The sequence below is a fragment of the Girardinichthys multiradiatus genome, chromosome 11, assembly GCF_021462225.1.
Source record: "Girardinichthys multiradiatus isolate DD_20200921_A chromosome 11, DD_fGirMul_XY1, whole genome shotgun sequence".
NCBI classification, from domain to species: domain Eukaryota; kingdom Metazoa; phylum Chordata; class Actinopteri; order Cyprinodontiformes; family Goodeidae; genus Girardinichthys; species Girardinichthys multiradiatus.
Window position 1 is genome coordinate 652,501 of NC_061804.1, and position 19,571 is coordinate 672,071.

The 19,571-nt window shown below is 42.3% G+C and overlaps 1 protein-coding gene across 1 annotated transcript in view; it reads right to left on the reverse strand.

The window, feature by feature from the left end:
- Nucleotides 1-19,571, reverse strand: part of camk2a (calcium/calmodulin-dependent protein kinase II alpha) — a 45,421-nt gene that overhangs the window by 20,816 nt on the left and 5,034 nt on the right. The window contains exon 3 of the mRNA XM_047379314.1: nt 16,291-16,350. Within this exon, the coding sequence (XP_047235270.1) occupies nt 16,291-16,350 (60 nt within the window). The remainder of the gene's footprint in view (nt 1-16,290; nt 16,351-19,571) is intronic.

A 19,571-nucleotide genomic window follows, 5' to 3' on the forward strand; every position in this document is an offset into this window, starting at 1 on the left:
ACTGCTGCACTGTGTAGGAGTGTTTCAAGAGAAAATCCTGATTATTTCTTTCTGAGTGCTTTCACACAGGTATGTTTCTGTTGGTGTGTGTAGGAGGACGGATGGTTTCAATGCCTTCACCTATGGGCACTGTTTCCTAGCAACACAGACACACACACACAGTTACGTAACACTGCTCATATCTGCGGAGCATCACTTGCCCACATAGCTCCCTGATTGGCTGCAGAGCTTGGTCACTATCTGCTGATTGGCCCGTTGTGTCCATGTGCGGTCATTATATGAACACCTGACTGATCTTTTTTCATTTTGTGTGTTTTCCTGGAGATTTCACAAGGTTTTCTTGCTGCAGTTTTAAAATTATGATACAATCTCACAGAGAAACAGCCGCTGCTCAGCTGTGTTGGGCTTTTATTTTGAAAGGCTCATTGCTTGTTGACAAGATTCTGCAATCATTAATGTGGAACTAAACCAGTGTTAAAGCATTACCCCGCCCCCAGAGACATTGGTGGGCGTGGCCAAGTGTGGAGATGAAGGGAGGGGCTTGAGCGGAGGTGTAGTCAGGAGGACGAGGGAAAATGGCAGCTAGCTTAATTTGACATGTTGAAACATTGAGGGTGAGCAGAGCAGAGAACTCAGCGATACCCGAAGCCGGTGCTGCCGAGGCACCAGAGAACAGAATGGGTCCAGTTTCTGAGTGGTAAAGTGATGTTAGCAGTATCATTGTTAACATGGGCTAATGTTCAAAGCTGTAACAAACTTTCAGAAAGTTTACATGTAGATTTATATTTTCTCCAGTCAAGCATCTGATCGAAGGTATGAAGCATAAAACACTATGATCAATGCGAGCAGGTCCAACTCCTACCTCGCGATGGGGGTGTGTCTGAGTGAGATGGTTTTATTCCTGAACGTGGCGCTGTGGTGTAGGCATGGACCAAGCTGGACCGTTTGAACCAATAGGAAAATTCAACGGCAGTAGCAGCCGTTCAACCCAAAGAAGGCAGCACTAAGATGGTTTTAGGACAAATGTTGCTGAATTAAACAAGTTTACAATGTCAAAAACTGCACAATAACATAATGATAGAACCCTTAAGACCCAATTTATACAGTTTATCTGCAAAAAAAGTTGATTTGGGGTTTAGTTACTCTTTAAGAGACTTCTGAGTTAGAAAATAACGACATACTGAAATACAAATCGTCTAGTGTCAGATGGATATTTGACAGGGTATGCTCTGTCATTATGGAGCTACAACTGAAAGGAAAAGAAGCAGCTAGATGTTGCTAATTAACTGCATCAGCATTAGCACCATGCGGGGCGTTTGACTTGGACCTCCGGGGTTCAAACCCAAGATATTTTTCCCCAGATCAAAATGAGAATATTAAAAATCCTTTAAGATGAAGGATTTTTAGCCAGTGATCTGGTTTTACGTGGGCCATCCTGGCCAGAGCCTTTGGTACTGCGTCGTTTGTCCCAGGAATCTGACACGGAGGCTGCAGATAGCAGAAATTCAGGCTGCGACAGTGGAGATGCTGAGAGCAGTTGCTGCTGGACCAGAATGCCCCAACAACAGCTACAAGCCAAACAGGGTCCAATGAGTGATGGTGAATAACGAGCTGAGGCACTAATTCACACTTCCTGTGGGAAAACTTTGAAGACTGGTTGAAACTGGTTTTGAACTTCACCAAGCAGCTGTCCTGTTTGCCCTGGCAGCGGTGACACCGGCACCGAACAGGTGGAGGCAGGTGACAGCAGAGTTCAGCTAGAATCCTCAGTAAGTGTGGAGACAAAGTTTCATTACCACTAAGGTTAAAATTCCCACGACTCTTTACAAAAAACATTGATCTTATGATGTTTGGTGAATATCAGCAGGGAGTTGGTATGTTAAGCAGTGACAGACATCCTGCTGCACACATTGGTGCCGTCTTGTCTTGTTCGTGCAGTGCAGAGTGGTACACACGGCTATACTGGTAATAAACCTACTTTTCATTAAGCCCACATTTCTGTATTGATATGTTTCTTTTATTGGTCTGGTGTAATATTTAAATCTTATTTTCATTGGTTAGAAGCAGGAAACTGTTAAATTTAACAGAAATAAAGGCTTAAAATTTCAGTCTGGGTGGAATTATCGTAAATAATGTGTTTCACTTAGTGATGTAGTAACTGGAATAAATGAACTTTTCAATAATATTATCATTTATTGAATGGATCTGTAATGTATCTTGTACATGTATGTTTGTGAATATGCATGTATGTGTATTTGAAAGAGGCGTGTATTACATGTAAGTGAGAGTGAATGTCTGTATGTATACATGTAAGTATGACCAGTGGTGATCAGCAGGACCAGCAGTCAACTAGAATCTGTTACAGGTTGAGTTTCAAGGTGCGGAAAGATGTCCAAGTTGTGAGTGTGAGGGTATTTTCTAAAATTTTCCAGTTACTGCTCTGAAACAAAAGGAGCTGCAGCCAAGATGATGGAGGTATTAAGGATGATGAACTTGCTGTAGTCACTTGATCTGGTACGATATTTATTGTGGACAATGTGAAGAGGAGTTGACAGGAAAATGTGATGGAGTCTCCTGGTATGAGGTAAGCACCAGCGCCCCAGAGATCACAGTGCTGAGTGCAGAAGGGTGTGTTAGTGGCAAAGTGGATGGCTGAATGATGAAGAATGTCCAGGTTTTTTTGGAGCCCTGTTTGATGCAGTTTTCTAGATAATGTCACTGTAATCGAGAATCTGAAATATTATCATCTTAAGAGTATGTTGGGCCGTGTAAGTAAAGCAAGCTTTAATATGATAAAGGAAAGCTAGTCTGACTTTGACCGCGACTAAAGGTTATTGATGTGTGATAGAGATTAATAGAGATAGAAAAAATTCAGTCAGACGCTAAAGTATTTGGTTATCGCACAATCCAAACTGAGCCATGCATACAGCTGATCCTGGGCTGGATGCAGAAAAGTTGCATTTTGTCTTAGTGTCATTAAGGCGGACCTGGAAGTTGAAGAAAGACCTCTCCACAGAAGTGAGGCTTAGTTGAAGAGTAAATGTTGTAGAGTGGAGGGCAGGGCCTACTGTGTTTAGGATGGTGTCATCGGCATATAGATGAATCAAGGAACTGCCAGGAACTCTGGCTACATCATTAGTGTGGATAGAGAATTAAGCTGAGCTGCACCTTTGGAGATGGTAAATGCTTCTGACAAGATGCTTTAGGTCTTAGGCTGCTGGACACAATTGGTGAGGTAACTAGTGAACCAGTCACAGCAAGTGGTGAAAGACCAATGCTAGACAGCCTATATAGGAGGAAGCTTTGGTCCAAGTTAGACCCACCTTTACAGTTTTATTAAGAATCTGAAAGCCATTGGGTAACAAACAAACAAGTTTCTCAGATATATCACAACCGGTTAACTTTTACTGGTTGATCCAGGGTCCAAATGAGCCAAAAAAAGAGATCACACACTGCAGGACTATGATGCGGGCTCACTTTTTGACCTCTGATGCGACACCATGTTAACACTTTGAGCAATAGCTTCACAGTGATGAACTATGTATAGAGCTTTGGAACCGACGTCACTGCGCAGTGACGTTGTGGGGCAGTTACGTCTCGCGCAGTCGATCGGCGCCATCTTTAAAGGCCACAAACCAAAACAAACTGTATTACGGTGTTAGAGCTGTATCCTGCATAATGCTGAAAAGCAGCTCAAAACAAAGTGGACTATATTGCAACAAACTTCTCCCAGATGCCAAAAGACGGTACATAGAAAAAATAGCTAAAATTGGAAATGTCGACCCCCTTGAATTAAGAAATTGGAGCAGAGACCCTGAACATTTGCCTCCACTGTCATTCCCAGACATATTTGCATAGCTGGTCTGTGCTGTCAGTGCTTACACTGCAAATAATTTTAAGAATTACAAGTCGATGGAAGCGCATGTCCAATTTACGAATGGCTGGCTACATGATTTGGAAATTTTTAACCCCTCAGATTGTGAATACGTTGTGGTTCGAACAAAGGTACGTTGCTATTGTCTCCTTAATTTTACATAAAGTCTTAGTGTCTATTCTTTTAGAATCAGTCTGTCTTTTTTTTGTACGTTGAGTATGAGAAAATGTGATCACATGATTTTTAAACTACGTTTTGAACTGATTTAAGAAGCTCCAAGTTGGAAATGGTTAAAGGGCAATTACACCTAACTTTTACTACCTTGAGCTCGTCTAAGAACAAGATGTAGACACTTCAAACCTTGATTAGAATACTTCACTCTAACCAAATGGAGTAATCAGGTTTGAAGTGATGAAGTGTTGTAGTTTTTAAATGAGTAGATCGAAGAGTAGAAAATTAGGTGAAATAGGCCTTTAACCGTTTCCGCTTTGTAACCAATACTCTCTTTAAAATCACATTGTCATGGTTATTATTTTATACTCAAAAGTTGATTGGAATAGTAAAGTTGATCATTTAACTGAACAGTTATTTGTAAAGTTACACATACATATATATAGATTTTATTTATTTTGCTGTCTTTCCATTCACCAATTTAATTGTGTGTATTCACATGTTATGCACTCAGAGACTCTCTGAGCCGCCATTAACACCGTGGGTCATGCTGAGCAACAATGGCACCGTTGAGTGTGCACACTGCACCGGCATGGCAGGGGTAGCCGAGACCTGCACTAATATCGGTGCCCTACTTTTTAAGCTTTAAGCAACAGTGAGGATACGAGGCAGAAAAACTGTTACAGATGAGCCAGCATACTGGGTATTACCTGGCAACCTGACTAAGATTCATCCAGAAGTCGGCCATAAAAATGACTATAGTACTTCAGCTTCTCAAAAGAAGACACTTGACCAAAAAATCCACACAAAAAACCCAACACCACAAAAAAGAAAAACCCCACCAGCAAATCTGGAAGATTTGGCTCCTCTGCTTAACACGCTACTAGAGCACAGCAAGGCTGTTGGTTTGTCAGGAATGGAGAAATATTTCACACAATTCACCCACACTGAGCAGATCTTACCTCAGTCACTTGCATCTCTGCACAACAAAAGCATAGAGTCCAATAACCTGTCAGCTATTTTGCTGTGCTGTGAAAAATACAAAGATGCTGCAGTAGTGACAGATGAGGAAGCAGAAACCATTGAAAAGCACACGAGACTGCAGCACAAGTGTTCTGCCTGGTATGAATATAGAGCTGGACGAATTACAGCTTCCAGAATGCATTCTGTATTTGCCACTAGTTTGGAAAGCCCAGCACTGACAGTTGTTAAACAGGTGTGTAACCCAGGCAACACAGTGTCTACAGTGCAAACAAGGTGGGGTGTGAAGCATGAGGGTGATGCACAAAAAGCCTACATTAAAATTACAGCAAGCAGTCACAAAAATCTACAAGTTAAACCATGCGGTTTCATCATAAACACCAACTGAAGTCGGAGCATCACCTGATGGACTCACGATGTGTAATTGCTGTGGGAATGGATGCCTTGAGATAAAGTGCCCTTTCAAATACAGAACATGTCGCATCCAGCAGGCCGTGGATGCAAATGACAAAAACGTTTGCCTTCAGTTGTCTGGCAATGAACTTCACCTGAAGAAACAACATTCATAATACACACAGACACAAACTGAGATCTTTGTAACAAAATCAAGCCACTGTGACCTTGTTGTGTGGACCCAGAAAGACATGGCTGTGGTCCGTGTCTTTCCGGATCAGAAATTCTGGGAACCACGCCTCCAAAAAGCACAAAGTTTCTTTAAAAATATTTGCCTCCTTGAGCTTGTCGGTAGATATTTCTCAGAGCACGCTTGTACCCCAGCTTCGAGGGAGACATAACTGTGTAAAAAATAATCGAACAGCATGTAAATTGTGCTGTTCGACTTATAGTTGCACTTCTTATTTTTGTGAGGCAATTTCCCCTATATAAGGTATTACCTCAGATGATGTTCATCACGTTTACATAAAATCAGAATCAGAATCAGCTTTATTGCCAAGTTCGTAGAAACAAACAAGGAATTTGACTCCAGTACACTTTGCTCTTTGGTTTTGTTTTTGCATGACAGAATAAACATATTTACAATGTACAAATATATAATAAAAAGGAGCATTTGCATTAGGTTTTACAACCACACTGGAACACACTTAACTGCAGCATACGTAGACAATCTTGTCAAGAAGTGTCACCTCTTCACCTTCACATGTAAGCAGCAACCTAATTGGTATAGTCCTGTGTAACATTTTGTATTTGTTTCTCATGCATCCAATCACTCTTTCCACATGAATTCTAGGGTGGGCTATAGCTCGTGTTTGTTCAACATCTTTAGCGTCGAGTTGACATCTACCTTTAGTGAATGATGAAATTTTGACCTCAGCACACATCATTCCCACACTATCTTTAATATCAAAGCCTCTGTTAGCTAACACAATGTCCCCAGGTAATAATTTGGATAGAAGGCCACAGTTTTCTGTTATGTGCTTGTCTGATGCACGTTCACCCCAACCCTCGGAAATAAAAGAAATTGAACCATGTGGTGTGATGCCAACAAGGTATTTTGTGTCTTCCTTTGTAACGAGAGAAAGATTGTGCGCACGCTTTTAAATTTGAGGGTCTTTCTGTGCCTATTTCAAAGCAGTTAACAATAATGGCTACACGTTTTCCAAATGTTTCCAAAAACTGAGGTGACATTGTGGCTTCTGAACAACGCCTCTTAGGCCAGTTTACCATGGGCGTAAGGCGGGCATGCAACACATCTACGATGTCAGCAAAGGTATTGGACAGAGTTTTATGTGACACATTAAAAAGATGGCAAAGATGCTGAACAGGTAGATCAAGTCTAAGACGCATTAGTGTAAGTAAAACCATTTGAAATTGTGACATTTTTTTTAGATGCTGGCAGAAAAGGCCTAACAGTATTAAACAATGATGACAAAGCAAGGAAGACTTGTATAATACTTGACCTTTCTTGTGTCATCCTTAAAAAAATCTTGGTCCAGCTGTTTTTTATTCAGCTCTGACCTGAACTCCCTGTTCTCCAGTTACAGACGGTTTATTTCTGCTCTTCTTTGCTCGCACAACTGATATTCTGTTTGTTGCCTCGTTGTTGCTGGTTCATGTACCAATTCTTCCTCTTCCCCATTTGCAGCCTCACTGAGCTCCTGTCTTGGGGTTTCCTCCACAACTTGTTCCTCCTCTATAGCCTCCTCTAAAGTATTTTCAATATGTATCTCTTCTTCAGTCTCTATAACTTGTGCTAATCCCTCTTCAACTTGTTGATCCACCATGTCCATTGCTACCTGGCCTTCACCTTCTCCTTGTGCAGAGCTGTAACGTCTCTTTAATCGACGAGCATGTCTGTCTGATGTTGAGACTTTTATTTCAGAGTGACCCATGTGCAGCGTTGGAACCCAGTCAGGATTTACCTCATCCATTTCATATGAAGGTTTGCCTTGAAAAGGACGTATTGGAACACAGATTAGCATAACTGCTGTAAAAGTGATAACACTAGAAAATTAAAACAGTTTATTTTACATTAATGTAATAACCCCGATGTACACTCTGTCTTAACTCGGACTATGCTACATACAAAATATAAACCCGACCTAACCTAGGTTGACCCACTTCTATAAAACTAATACTAAAGTTAAAAAAAATGTAACTAAACTAAGTTGAATTGAATAAACCATTGACAAAGTACACCAGGACAAAATGACCAACAAACCGAATTTAGACACTCACCAGAAGGGAAATGTCTGGAACAAATTTGCAAGTATGTTGGAATGCTGGAGAAGTTTATGTCAGGACGTCTCACCGCTGATATCCAAGCCATTTGTCTCCTTTTTGTTAGGTCAGATACATGAGCTCCCTGGCGTTGTTTCCAGGTGGGAAAACAATGAAATGAAAGTCCGTTTTCGATCTTGTTACCATTCTGGTCATGTGACAGGACATTACATCCAATAACACAACAGGTTCGTACCATTGTTAGGTTTTGTGAACCTACTCAGGTTTAAAAATTCAACGCAAAAGTTTAGTCTTTGGTGCTTATGTTTATGGCCCTTCAAGATGGCGCTCATATCCCATCAGCCACTGCGCCGCTATCTAAGTCTACAACCATGACGTCACATTCCAAAGCTCTATACAGAGTCATCTTATATAATGATTGAGTGTCATAGGTCCATGAGACATGAATAGGTAAATACCATTACATAAAATTGATGCCAAAAATAATGGACGGACTCAGTGGAAAATACTAAAATTATATCACATAGAGTTATACAAACATATAAAAAGATCATGTCAAAGTTACGATCTATATGTAAAGATGAAAAATGTCCCTCCATCGCAGTTAAACTGTAAAAGTTGTAATCAAGTGGCAGCCGTAGATCAGGACATTGTGGCTGATGATGGAACTAATAAATACTACTATTGCCAAGGGTAACAAACATGTCAAACAACATGCCTGAGCTGCTTCTGAGCTACTGACATTTTAAATCCCAATATCCTGCAGAGCCAGGAGCTTTCAGAAACAAAGCTGGCCGGGCAGGATGACAGGAGGTGTGATGATGCATTATCGTCAGCACTACACATAGAATCTGACACTGAAGTCTGACCATACCATTAATTTAAAACAATAATGGCTTAATCTTAATCTTCTCATCAAAAATGATTTCTGGGTCTTATTTATGTTAGTAAATCCTGCTGCTGGCTGGTTGCAAAAACCATACATCATCACTACAACACTCCTTTAACCCTGGAAGCTGGCTTGCCCCTACAAAGTCAGCCAATGTGGGGTAGTGAATACCTCGCTTGGTGAGTAAGCAGTGTAACAGAGGTGGACTGGCTTTAATCCCCCAGTCCTGTCACAAAATTAATTCTTAGCTTGATGTTGGCAATGTTATTTAATATTTAATTAAATAACCAGTCGGTCTTAAGTATTGTCCTGGGAATACCGGTCTAATATGGCAGTGGTATTAGGACAATAGATAAAAGAGTGAATCGAGCACTGGTATTACTGAACAGCAAACTCCGCACACACATGGATAATATTAAACAACTTCTCTAAAATGTAAGAATTTATTGACAAAAACAATTCAACTCCAAGTTTAACATAGTTCAGTTCTTTACTAGGCTAGAAAAATTCAACTAAAATTACCAAGCATAATGAAAGAATAAAGAAAACTAATGAACTATGTACAACAATGGAACATGGGAACCAATAAAGTTGATGCGATAACATGACAGGTTAATGTGGAATTATGTTTAAGAACCAAGATTTATCTTGAGGAACTTGGAAATGAGGTTAAATTAGTTTTACAACTAATTAGGAACAATAATTTGCATGTCTTCAAACAACCAGTTACATTGCAAAATCACAAGAGCAGATAAAACATTATGCGTCCATTCATAAGATAATATTTTAAAGAATGATTTGCAATTAATTAGAAATTAACCATTTTGGAACATCCATCCATTTTCTATACCTTCTTCGTCCATACAGGTTTGCGGGGGAGTTGGTGCCTATCTCCAGCGGTCTACGGGCGGGAGGCTGGGTTCACCATGGAAAGATTGCCAGTCCATCACAAGGCAACATAGAGACACACAGACAGTCATGTCTTTGGACTTTGGGAGGAAGCCGTAGTACCCAGAAAGAACCCACGCGTGCACGGGGAGAACATGCAAACTCTATGCAGAAAGACCCCAGGCTTGGGGTCGAACCCAGGACCTTCTGGGTTTTCTGAGCACATGCCCAGTGGGAGGTGACCCGAAGAAGACCCAGGACTGTAGGGACTATGTACCTTGTCTGGCTGGGGAACACCTTGAGATCCCCCAGAATAAAATGGAGGATGTCACTTGGGAGAGGGATGTCTGGGTTTCCCTCCTGGACCTGTTGCCCTCACGACCCGATCTTGGATAAGCAGAAGACAATGGATGGGATAGCTGGAAGACAAAGCATTTTAAAATACATCTTTCCATGATGGTTCATTTGGCACATTTGGTTTCTGCTGTCTGAAAAATTCATTTAGTAGGTTATCATTGATGGCCATCTTTGTGGTGTATTCCAGGTTCTTTGCTGTTTCATCCTGGATGGTGGTACGTTCACTAGAACTTGGACCTCCCTCCTTCCTCTTTGCGTACAGTTTCAGGGTGATGCATTGTGAGGAGCTTCCTAGACTCAATATCAATGGCTTGTAGCTCTTCCTTTGGCCATGTTAGTATTCTAGTATTCCTGCAGGAATACTGCAGGGTATCTGATGACTTGCAGGGTGTGGGTATTGATGGCTTGGATCTTGTTTTTGAACAGCCAGCTAGTTTCTGAGGACCTGTTTTACTCTTTGTAGGTACTTGGCTGAGGCGGACATCTTCATGGTCTCTAGGTTGCAGATGCATGTGGGGTCCTATTTATAGCTGTCTTCAACATCTACAACGTTGCCTTCTGGTAGTTCAACCCCTGTGGAAGCAATTACTTTACTTCTCTTGGACACAATTCAGCCACACTTATCAAGTCCAAATGACATTCAGATGTCCTTGCTGTATTTCCTAGTTAGGTGGATCAGTAAATCCCTGTCCATAGTTTGAGGTCATCCATGTAGAGGAGGTGACAGATGATGGCTCCACTTCAAAATCTGTATTCATGGCCACTTTTTGTAATGATCAGGGGTTCAGACCTATACAGAGGAGTAGTGGAGACAGAAGACCACCTTGGTAAATCCCACACTTGATTGTAATTTGGACATCTGGCTCTAAACTAGCTTCCAGAGTTGATTTTCACATTCCCATGGAGCTTCCTATGGACTGTCCTGAGGATGTTCCACAGCTTCAAGCACTCCAAGATCCATGTGTGACATTGAGTCCTAGGCTTCATGTAGTCAATCCAGGCAGCGGTTTGCATGCTGGCCTTGGAGTCTTGGCTGACTGTTCCTTCAACCAGTAGAAGGGATTTTCTGATCCGGATTTCTGATGGTACCTCTGTGTTCTGAGACCCTTTGTTTAAGAGGTCACATTGTTTACAGTGTTGTTTTTTTTTTAAAGATTTTCTTTGCAGCACTAGTGAAATTTATTTTTGTTATTTGAAAGTGGGCAGACAGGACGTTGGTTGAAGACATGGACCACGGACCTCCAGGGTCTGGACTCGACCCAGGCACAGCTGCATCGAGGGCTGAACCCTCCATATGGGTTGCGGGCTCTACTGCTACACCACGAGCTGCTCCTACATTGTATACATTGTTATCACATTGTTAGTTTAATTCAACAAATGATTCCCTTGATTTTAAAGATGGTGCCTGCAGAGGTAGTGGATGGTCTCTCTGCTCCCAAAGCAGATTGTTTAGCCTCAGATCTTTTAGGCCAACTATGGGTTCATTGTTTAAATGTAGTTTTAAAGCGGGAACAGTGGAAGTGATGGTCCAATGTTTAGGTTTTCTAGAAGAAAGTTCGTTGTCCAAGAATTCAGATGTGGATGCGCATGTTTGTATCTGTGATAATGTTTGATTAGTCATCCACACCACCACGGGGGGTTTGAGTTTGGATGTCCTGAAGCTAGACAGAAGGTGTCTAACCAGTGGACTCCACAGGTCTTTCACCCTTCCACCAGTCCCGACTTGTATCTCAGCTGCATCTAATACTTTTAATTTTTTGCTTCAAAATTCAGACAAGACAGAAGTTGTCGTCTTTGGATTGGAGTCTTTAAAACAGAAACTGCTTAGTCAATCACTTAACCTGGATGGCATTAGATTATGTCCATATGTCCATACGTTCCTAACAGAGCACTTTGTTCTCAGACTGCAGGTTTACTGGTGGTTCCTAGAGTCTCTAGAAGTAGAATGGGAGGCAGATCCTTTAGTTATCAGGCTCCTCTCCTGTGGAACCAGCTCCCAGTTTTAGTCCGTGAGGCAGACACCCTGTCTACTTTTAAGGCTAGGCTTAAAACTTTCCTTTTTGATAAAGCTTATAGTTAGAGTGGCTTAGTTTATCAGGGAGGGAGCCTTCCTCCCTCCCTGTTGGATGGAGTAAGGGGGAGTCAGGTTTAGCCTAAACCGGCTCAGTTATGGTTGAGGTGCAAACACACCCTCCATTTCTGCTACCTGTATGACCCCTTCTCTTTTCCAATGGTTATAATCAGTCTGACAGAGAGAGGTATCCCAATCCTTGTGGTTTTTAGTATAACAATGACCATCAGTGGGCTCTAGATGGACAAACTGTCTACTTTTAAGGCTTAAAACTTTCCTTTTTGATAAAGCTTATAGTTAGAGTGGCTTAATTTATCCTGAGCTATCTCTGTAGTTATGCTGCTATAGGGTTAGGCTGCTGGAGGACATAATGACCACTTTCACCGTCTTCGCTACATTCTCAAACTACTCTCCAGTTTTGCTTTATTTGCTGTTATTTCAGCTTTTAACTTTGTTCTCTCTTTTCTCTTCCTAGAAGCTACAACTGGTCTGGCTGTGTGGTTAGCTGTGGCACCTTCTTGGAGGGACACATCAGCTGAGCTTCTGCTGGCAACAACTTAATGCTCACCTTCTACCAATGATCCACATGGCCCTGTCTTTCAGTGTTTAACCCTTTCTCTCTCCTAGACATGGCTACTGACTGAGCTTCTACTGTGACTAACTCTATGTGATCTCTTTCAGACTCTAACCTTGAAAACTGGCTCAGAGTTTATCTGTTCTTTCTTTCTAGATGAAACGACTAAAGGAGCTACATCCATTAACATTTACTTTTCCTTCCCATAGAAAGTACTCCTGGATCAGTGCTTCTTTGTTCTCTTTGTGTCTCTGCTCTGTTCTCTCAAACCCCCAGTGGGTCGTGGCAGATGGCCGCTCACACTGAGCCTGGTTCTGGTTCTGGTTCTGCTGGAGGTTTCTTCCTGTTAAAAGGGAGTTTTTCCTCTCCACTGTCGCTACATGCATGCTCAGTATGAGGGATTGCTGCAAAGTCAACACCAGTGACTGTCCACTGTCTCTACATGCTCATCCAGGAGGAGTGAATGCTGCAAGTCACTGACTGGATGCAATCTGCTGGGTTTCCTTAGATAGAAAAACTTTTTATCCAGTTTGAATAAATAACTGAATCTGACTGAACTGTTCAATGGTTACGATTAATTGGAATGTATGAACCTGACTGTTGTGAAGAACCTTGAGACGACATGTGTTGTGAATTGGCAGCATATAAATAAAACTGAATTGAATTGAATTAATCCTATAAAAAGATTTATTCCTCATAAAGCTTCAGACTCATTTCTTAGGAGGTTTTGAACCACAGCCGGTCCAATCTACCAACCAACAGCTGCATAAACAAGCTTTAAATGTCCCGAAGAACCAATCATTGAGTACCACCGCAGGCTCTCTGGGAGCTGTTTTGCTCTCTGCTTATGAAAGTTGCTGATTGAATCTGATTTTTCTTTGATTATTGAAGGAACATTGCATCATGAGTCTGAACCACAAACTAGAAAGGATGTGATGACCTCTCTGAAGCAAACATCTTACTGTCAGAACCTTGGCTTGGCTCCTTCCTTATCCCTCACTCTGATGTAATACAGTGTTCGCTGAATCATTGTATGTCCTGAAATTTAAAAAAACAAAACTAATCGGTCTCATCTCAACCGACGGGTACAGAGAGGGTTCTTTAGGATTGTCCTCAGTACTTCACAGCACTCCTAGTTTCCACTACTCTTACATGAGTTAAAGACTTTGCAGGCAGCAGATGATCTAAGATCAGCGCGAAGGAGGGAAACTTTTCTGTTCCTCTGACGTCTCCATGGTGACATCTCCTCAGTAATTCGTTATTAATTACCACATTTTGGTTACCATTAGCAACACCAGGACCAGAAGGTCTACAACATTATTAGCATCTTCACCATTACCATAATCAGTATCCACCACTATAATCATCATCATCATTAGAGCTAGAATCCCAGAGGAGGAAAAGTTCAGACCCAACAAATGAACGGTTCTGACTTTTAATTTGCTTTAATTTCCCTGCAGACTGTGTGAGAGCAGAATGTCTGATGCTGCGTGTCACCAGATTCATTCCTTTAGTTGACATCTGTTGGTTCCTGCAATTCAGTCAGTAACACAGTCCAAAAAGTAACCACGACGCTCTGGTGATATTGCAATTTTACCCCAGTTGTGTGAGAAAATCTTTCAACTGTTAAAAAGCAAAGTTCCTCACTGAAAGACTGAAAGAAGATGTGCAGATTAGTTCCTCTGAATAGTAAATTATAATAACACCATTCAAGCAACCAGGAGGAATTTCCTGAAGCAAGAACCAAGAACCTGGCGGATGGAGCCACATGAAGCTGGGAGGTTTTTGGGAAACATTTGTCCTGCTCTACAGAGCAGACTTTAATACACAAAGAAGATTGACGCAAACCTCATTCAGAGCCTTGGAGACATCTAGAATGAACTATCACACAATGAGAATATGGACTGTAGTCAGATGGCTTGGCGTTCATTTTCAGCACGTCAAACACCTTCTCAGCACAGGCTCTTAGGGCTTTGTGATGGACACTCCAGAACAGGATGGACTGGTGCTGTCCTTAAGCCACTTTGTAACTAATTTGGTGGTGGTATGTTGAGGGCTATTCTCCAACGAGAAGACCCAGTTTTGACCCAAGCTTTAACTTCGTGGCTGATGTCTTGAGATGTTGCTTCAATATTTCCACATAATTTTCTTTCCTTATGATGCCATTTAATTTGTAAAGTGCACCAGTACTGCTGCAACAAAACAACCCCACAGTATGATGCTGCCACCCCTGCACTTCACAGCTGAGATGGTGTCCTCAAGCTTGGAAAGTTCTCCATTTTTTTCTCCAAATGTAATCCTAGTCATGGTAAGATACTTCATCAGACATCAGCACATGTCTCCCAAAATAAAGGTTTTTGTCTCTGAATCCATTTGCAAACTGTGATCTTTCTCTGTTGCTTCTGGAGTAACGTCTTCTTCATCCCTGAATGACCTTTTCAGCCATGTTAGTTCAGGACTCATATCCCTTTGAGGAATGACTCTCTCTCTTCAAGCTTTAGCAGCATCTTCACAAGGTCTTTAACTTTTGTTCTAAAGGTTGATTTCACACATTTCTCCAAAAGCCTTCATCTCTGGGACACAGAACTTGTTTCCTTCCTTAACCAAACGATAGCTGGACATCCCCATGCTGTTTTTACTTGTTTAAAGTTGTGTGATGAACATGGAACCTTCAGGTATCTGGAGATCAGACCCAAGAATGAGCCAGACTGGTGGGGGTCCACAGCTCTCCTCCTGATATCTTGGGTGCATTTGTTTCTTTCATGATTTCACTCAAGGACTCAAGTGTTTGAGCAGTTGCCTTAAAGTCCATCCACAGCAACTCAAATTTGCCCTCATTATTCTGACAGTTAGCAAATTGAGATGATTTAGATGATCCTAACTGACCTGAAACATTAAACCTTTAGTCTGATTTCCTGTCAGACGAGAATAAAGAGTTTCTATGTTTTCTGAATAGTGGCTGTCAGACTTTCTAATGTACATATCGCCTCCAGAACTGTGTGTCCTAGATAACTGAAGTTATTTTTATTTTATTGAGTGATGTGTGTGTGTGTGTCTTTAAGAGTTTTATTGGTTTATATTGTTATGTTTTATGCTGTGACTAATACATTTCCCCTTTCTGGATCATGTAAATATCTGGTTTCAGCTGTAGGTAAAAAGTCTGTTCACATATTCATATCTGCTGCTTTTATTTTGAAAAACTGTTTATTTTGAAGGTGAGTGATGGCTCCTCAGGCTGGCAGTACCAATTAGTGCACTAATGTTGGCTGATACAGAATGTAGATGTTTTGATGCTACATGCAGCATCAGTAATATCTGAGAGGATTGTTAGGAATGTGATATCTGCTGGGCATTATTTCCAGTTGTCAAAATTAACATGTAATATGTTCATCCTGGAGTCTACCTGCAGGATGCATCCATACCTAAAACTGATGATGGTGCTCAAGATGTTAAAGGTCACAGAGTGTTGGATCCATATTATCTCAGCAATATTCCTCATATGGACACTGCCTACACTGAAGTATTCACGTATTAACGTTTTTGACTAATGATCTCAGAAATCACAGCTTAGATTAACATCTTCAGTCAGTGAAATATCTGCACATTTCTTTACTGTTGATTCTAGATGATTACTTTCTAACCGCATGGCTGAATATACAGGAACAGCTGGATGCTAGAGATATGAAAGGAACTTTCTTTGCTTCAAGATGTGTTTATCACCACAGCAGCAGCAGCATCAGCACCAGCATGTAGTCACGGCAACCTTCCGCAGCAGCAGCATCACTCACCGATGTTGGGGTGTTTCAGTAATCGGCAGATTCGAGCTTCACGGTCCAGCTTCTGGTGATCTGAAAGCAAACACAAAGATTATTGATTATAAAGATTAATCAGAGGTCAAACTCTGCTGTCTGATGCTGATGATGAAGGTGCTTTAGTTAGTCTAAATTTGTGTGTCCAGCTATGGCTCAGGTTACACATAAACATTTAATCCACAAAAATATATTTGTTATTTTTTCATTTAAATTGACTTTTAGCTTTTTACAGTAATATCATCTACAGAATCAGAATCAGAATCAGAATCAGAAAAGCTTTATTGCCAAGTACGTTTTTGGACATACAAGGAATTTGTTTTGGCGTAGTCGGTGCAATACAATACAAATTAAACAGTACAAACATATCTACAATATAATATAAATATAAGTGCACAGTTTTAAGTGAGTGAGAGTAAATATAGAGCAGTATAAGATGCAAGAGCAATACAACAGTGCAGGTGATCATTGTGCAAGTAAGCAGGAGTCCAAGCTGAGCGTTAATGTAACTCATAGAGTTACAGGTTACAAGTGGATTACAGGTTACAGGATTTCTCTTGAAAAAGTTCTCAATCTTCTCTTGACTTTCTTTTCTGCATCTTAATCAAACAAAGTGACAAAAAGACAATAAAAAGCTTGACAGAGTCATAAATCTGACAGACATGACACAGAGGCTGCTGTTTCTGGCTAACATGCTAGCACGTCCAGGGCAACAATATGTTAACATTAAGCTTCTTCTTCGATCATACAGGTGTTTCCTCAGCACAAACTGAACGTTAAACAGGCAAAACCTAAGGCAGGACAGCCAATCAACAGCAGGTGTAGGGTTTCAACCGGAGTGGGGCGAGGGGTGGGTTCATCCAGTGTTTCTGGATGTTAAAAAGAACCAGTGGATAATGGCTACATTTTCTGTGCAGAGCTGCAGTGCTATCAGCTGTGATGGTGCATCTGCCTTGTGTTAAAGGCAACAGTGGACCTAAACCTGCCACAGTACGACAGAGGATGGTGCTGAGATGTACCGATACAGAGAGCAGAGTGTGGCTTGAGCAGGAGCTGCTTTTACACCGACCCGCTGGTTTCTGCTCAGTCCAGAGCAGATTTGTGGAGACAGTCTGTATGAGTTTCTGTCAGAGTGCAAGCTCTTCTAAGCTGCTCACGCATCCATGTACTGTAGACATAGTGTTGTTGCATGGCCCATGTAATACAAATGAAGGGGTTTCAGAGTTCAGTCGGTGCTGGTTTGGTCTGAAAGGCCCATAAATCTTAGACTTCCCTGGGGTTTCCCTGGTCTTCATGGATCACAGCAAGAATCCAAACTCTACTGCATCCTGGTACTCTGCAACCAGGTTTCAGGGTCTCCACCGTCAGTTTCAGTTTTGTTGTTTAGGGAGAAACACATCAGCAGCATTAGAAGATGCAGGAGAAGCACAGATGATGGATCTGTAGGGAGGGGCAATGCCTTGTTGTGACTCAGAGTGTTTGTGGCTATAAATGTGTCCTTGCAGACAGTGAGAGCATCAGGAGATCCCCAGGAATAAGACACCAAGATGCTGGAACTTCAACCTCAAGGAAGCTGTTAGGACCCATTACCTCAGACTGAGAGGAGGCAACATCTCCACATGGCCAGTCCTGTTTTGATGTTCCTCCACAACCTGAAGCTCCACTGTTTCATTAAAGGAAGAACATCTCAGATCATGATCTCCATCACGCAGTGTAGGAGCTTCAAGATTCCATTTTTTCTCACCAGAGAGTACAACTTTCTTTCACCTTTCAGTGTCTCATGTTTGGCTCTTCCTGCAAAGTCCAAAGGAGCAGTTTGTGGAGACATGGCCTTTGACGAAGCTTTAGTTGTCCTCTCTCAGATGCCATCGTATGGTTATCGGGCTGCGGTCAGCATTAGGCCAGAAGGGCCAGAATTTGGGTCAAAGGTCTTTCTGTATCTTGATGGACACCCACCCTATTCTCTGGCTCAGCACAGGAGGATTATTTCTAGGTCTAACTCGGATATCTGTCCCATCACTCTCGGGATCTTCTTTTCAAATTGGTGACCCCTGCTGGTCATCACACAGAATACAGAAATGGAAGTGGCTCCTTTTTTCTGAGCCTGACTATTGATCTGTCCTAAAGAAACAGTGTCTGAGCAGGACTTTCTGCCGAGCAGAATCAGTACCAGAACTTGATGCAACTCTGATCAGTGAGAATCTGAAAGCCATCAGTGTGATGTGCAGGAAGCTCTCCCTCCAGAGAGTTTCTGTCAGGTGCAGCTGTTTGATCGTTCAGGTGTGTTAAACAGGTGCAGAAACGCTTTGTTATGTAACAATGAGCACACACACACACACACACTCACACACACACTCACACACACACTCACACACACACTCACACACACACTTTCGACAACTTTGCAGCCTGTTGCTAAGCAACCAAAAGAAATCTCAAAACCAGAAAGTGATGAAAAAATTCCCAGAGAAGGATCCTCTGCTTCTCAGTTTTATCTGTGATTGTGTGGGAGGAGGGGGGAGGCAGAGGTGGAGGAGGGGGGAGGCAGAGGTGGAGGAGGGGGGAGGCAGAGGTGGAGGAGGGGGGAGGCAGAGGTGGAGGAGGGGGTGAGGCAGAAGTGGAGGAGGGGGGAGGCAGAGGTGGAGGAGGGGGTGAGGCAGAGGTGTAGGAGGGGGGAGGCAGAGGTGGAGGAGTGGGGAGGCAGAGGTGGAGGAGGGGGGAGGCAGAGGTGGAGGAGGGGGTGAGGCAGAAGTGGAGGAGGGGGTGAGGCAGAAGTGGAGGAGGGGGGAGGCAGAGATGGAGGAGGGGGTGAGGCAGAGGTGGAGGAGTGGGGAGGCAGAGGTGGAGGAGGGGGGAGGCAGAGGTGGAGGAGGGGGGAGGCAGAGGTGGAGGAGGGGGGAGGCAGAGGTGGAGGAGGGGGGAGGCAGAGGGGGGAAGAGCAGGTTTTACCCAAATGGGACAGAAACTGACCAAAGTTTTAAATAGGAACCAATTTGATGCTGAATTTCTCCACTGGTTTCCAAGCAGTCTTACTGGAGACTTCCCTGACTTGTTTCCACAAACAGCTGGAGCCACATAAACAGAAACCTTCAGCAGAACTTTTCTGGTATTGTATCCAGAACAACTGTCAGAAGAACAGCTCCAAAAACTCTCAAGTCCATTTTCTCACATCCTGATTGAGCCTGAGGCTCGGTTCTTTGTTTCAGAGTCTCTGCTCTGCGTCACGCAGAGGGATCTTCTCTCTTTCAGGAATCATCTTC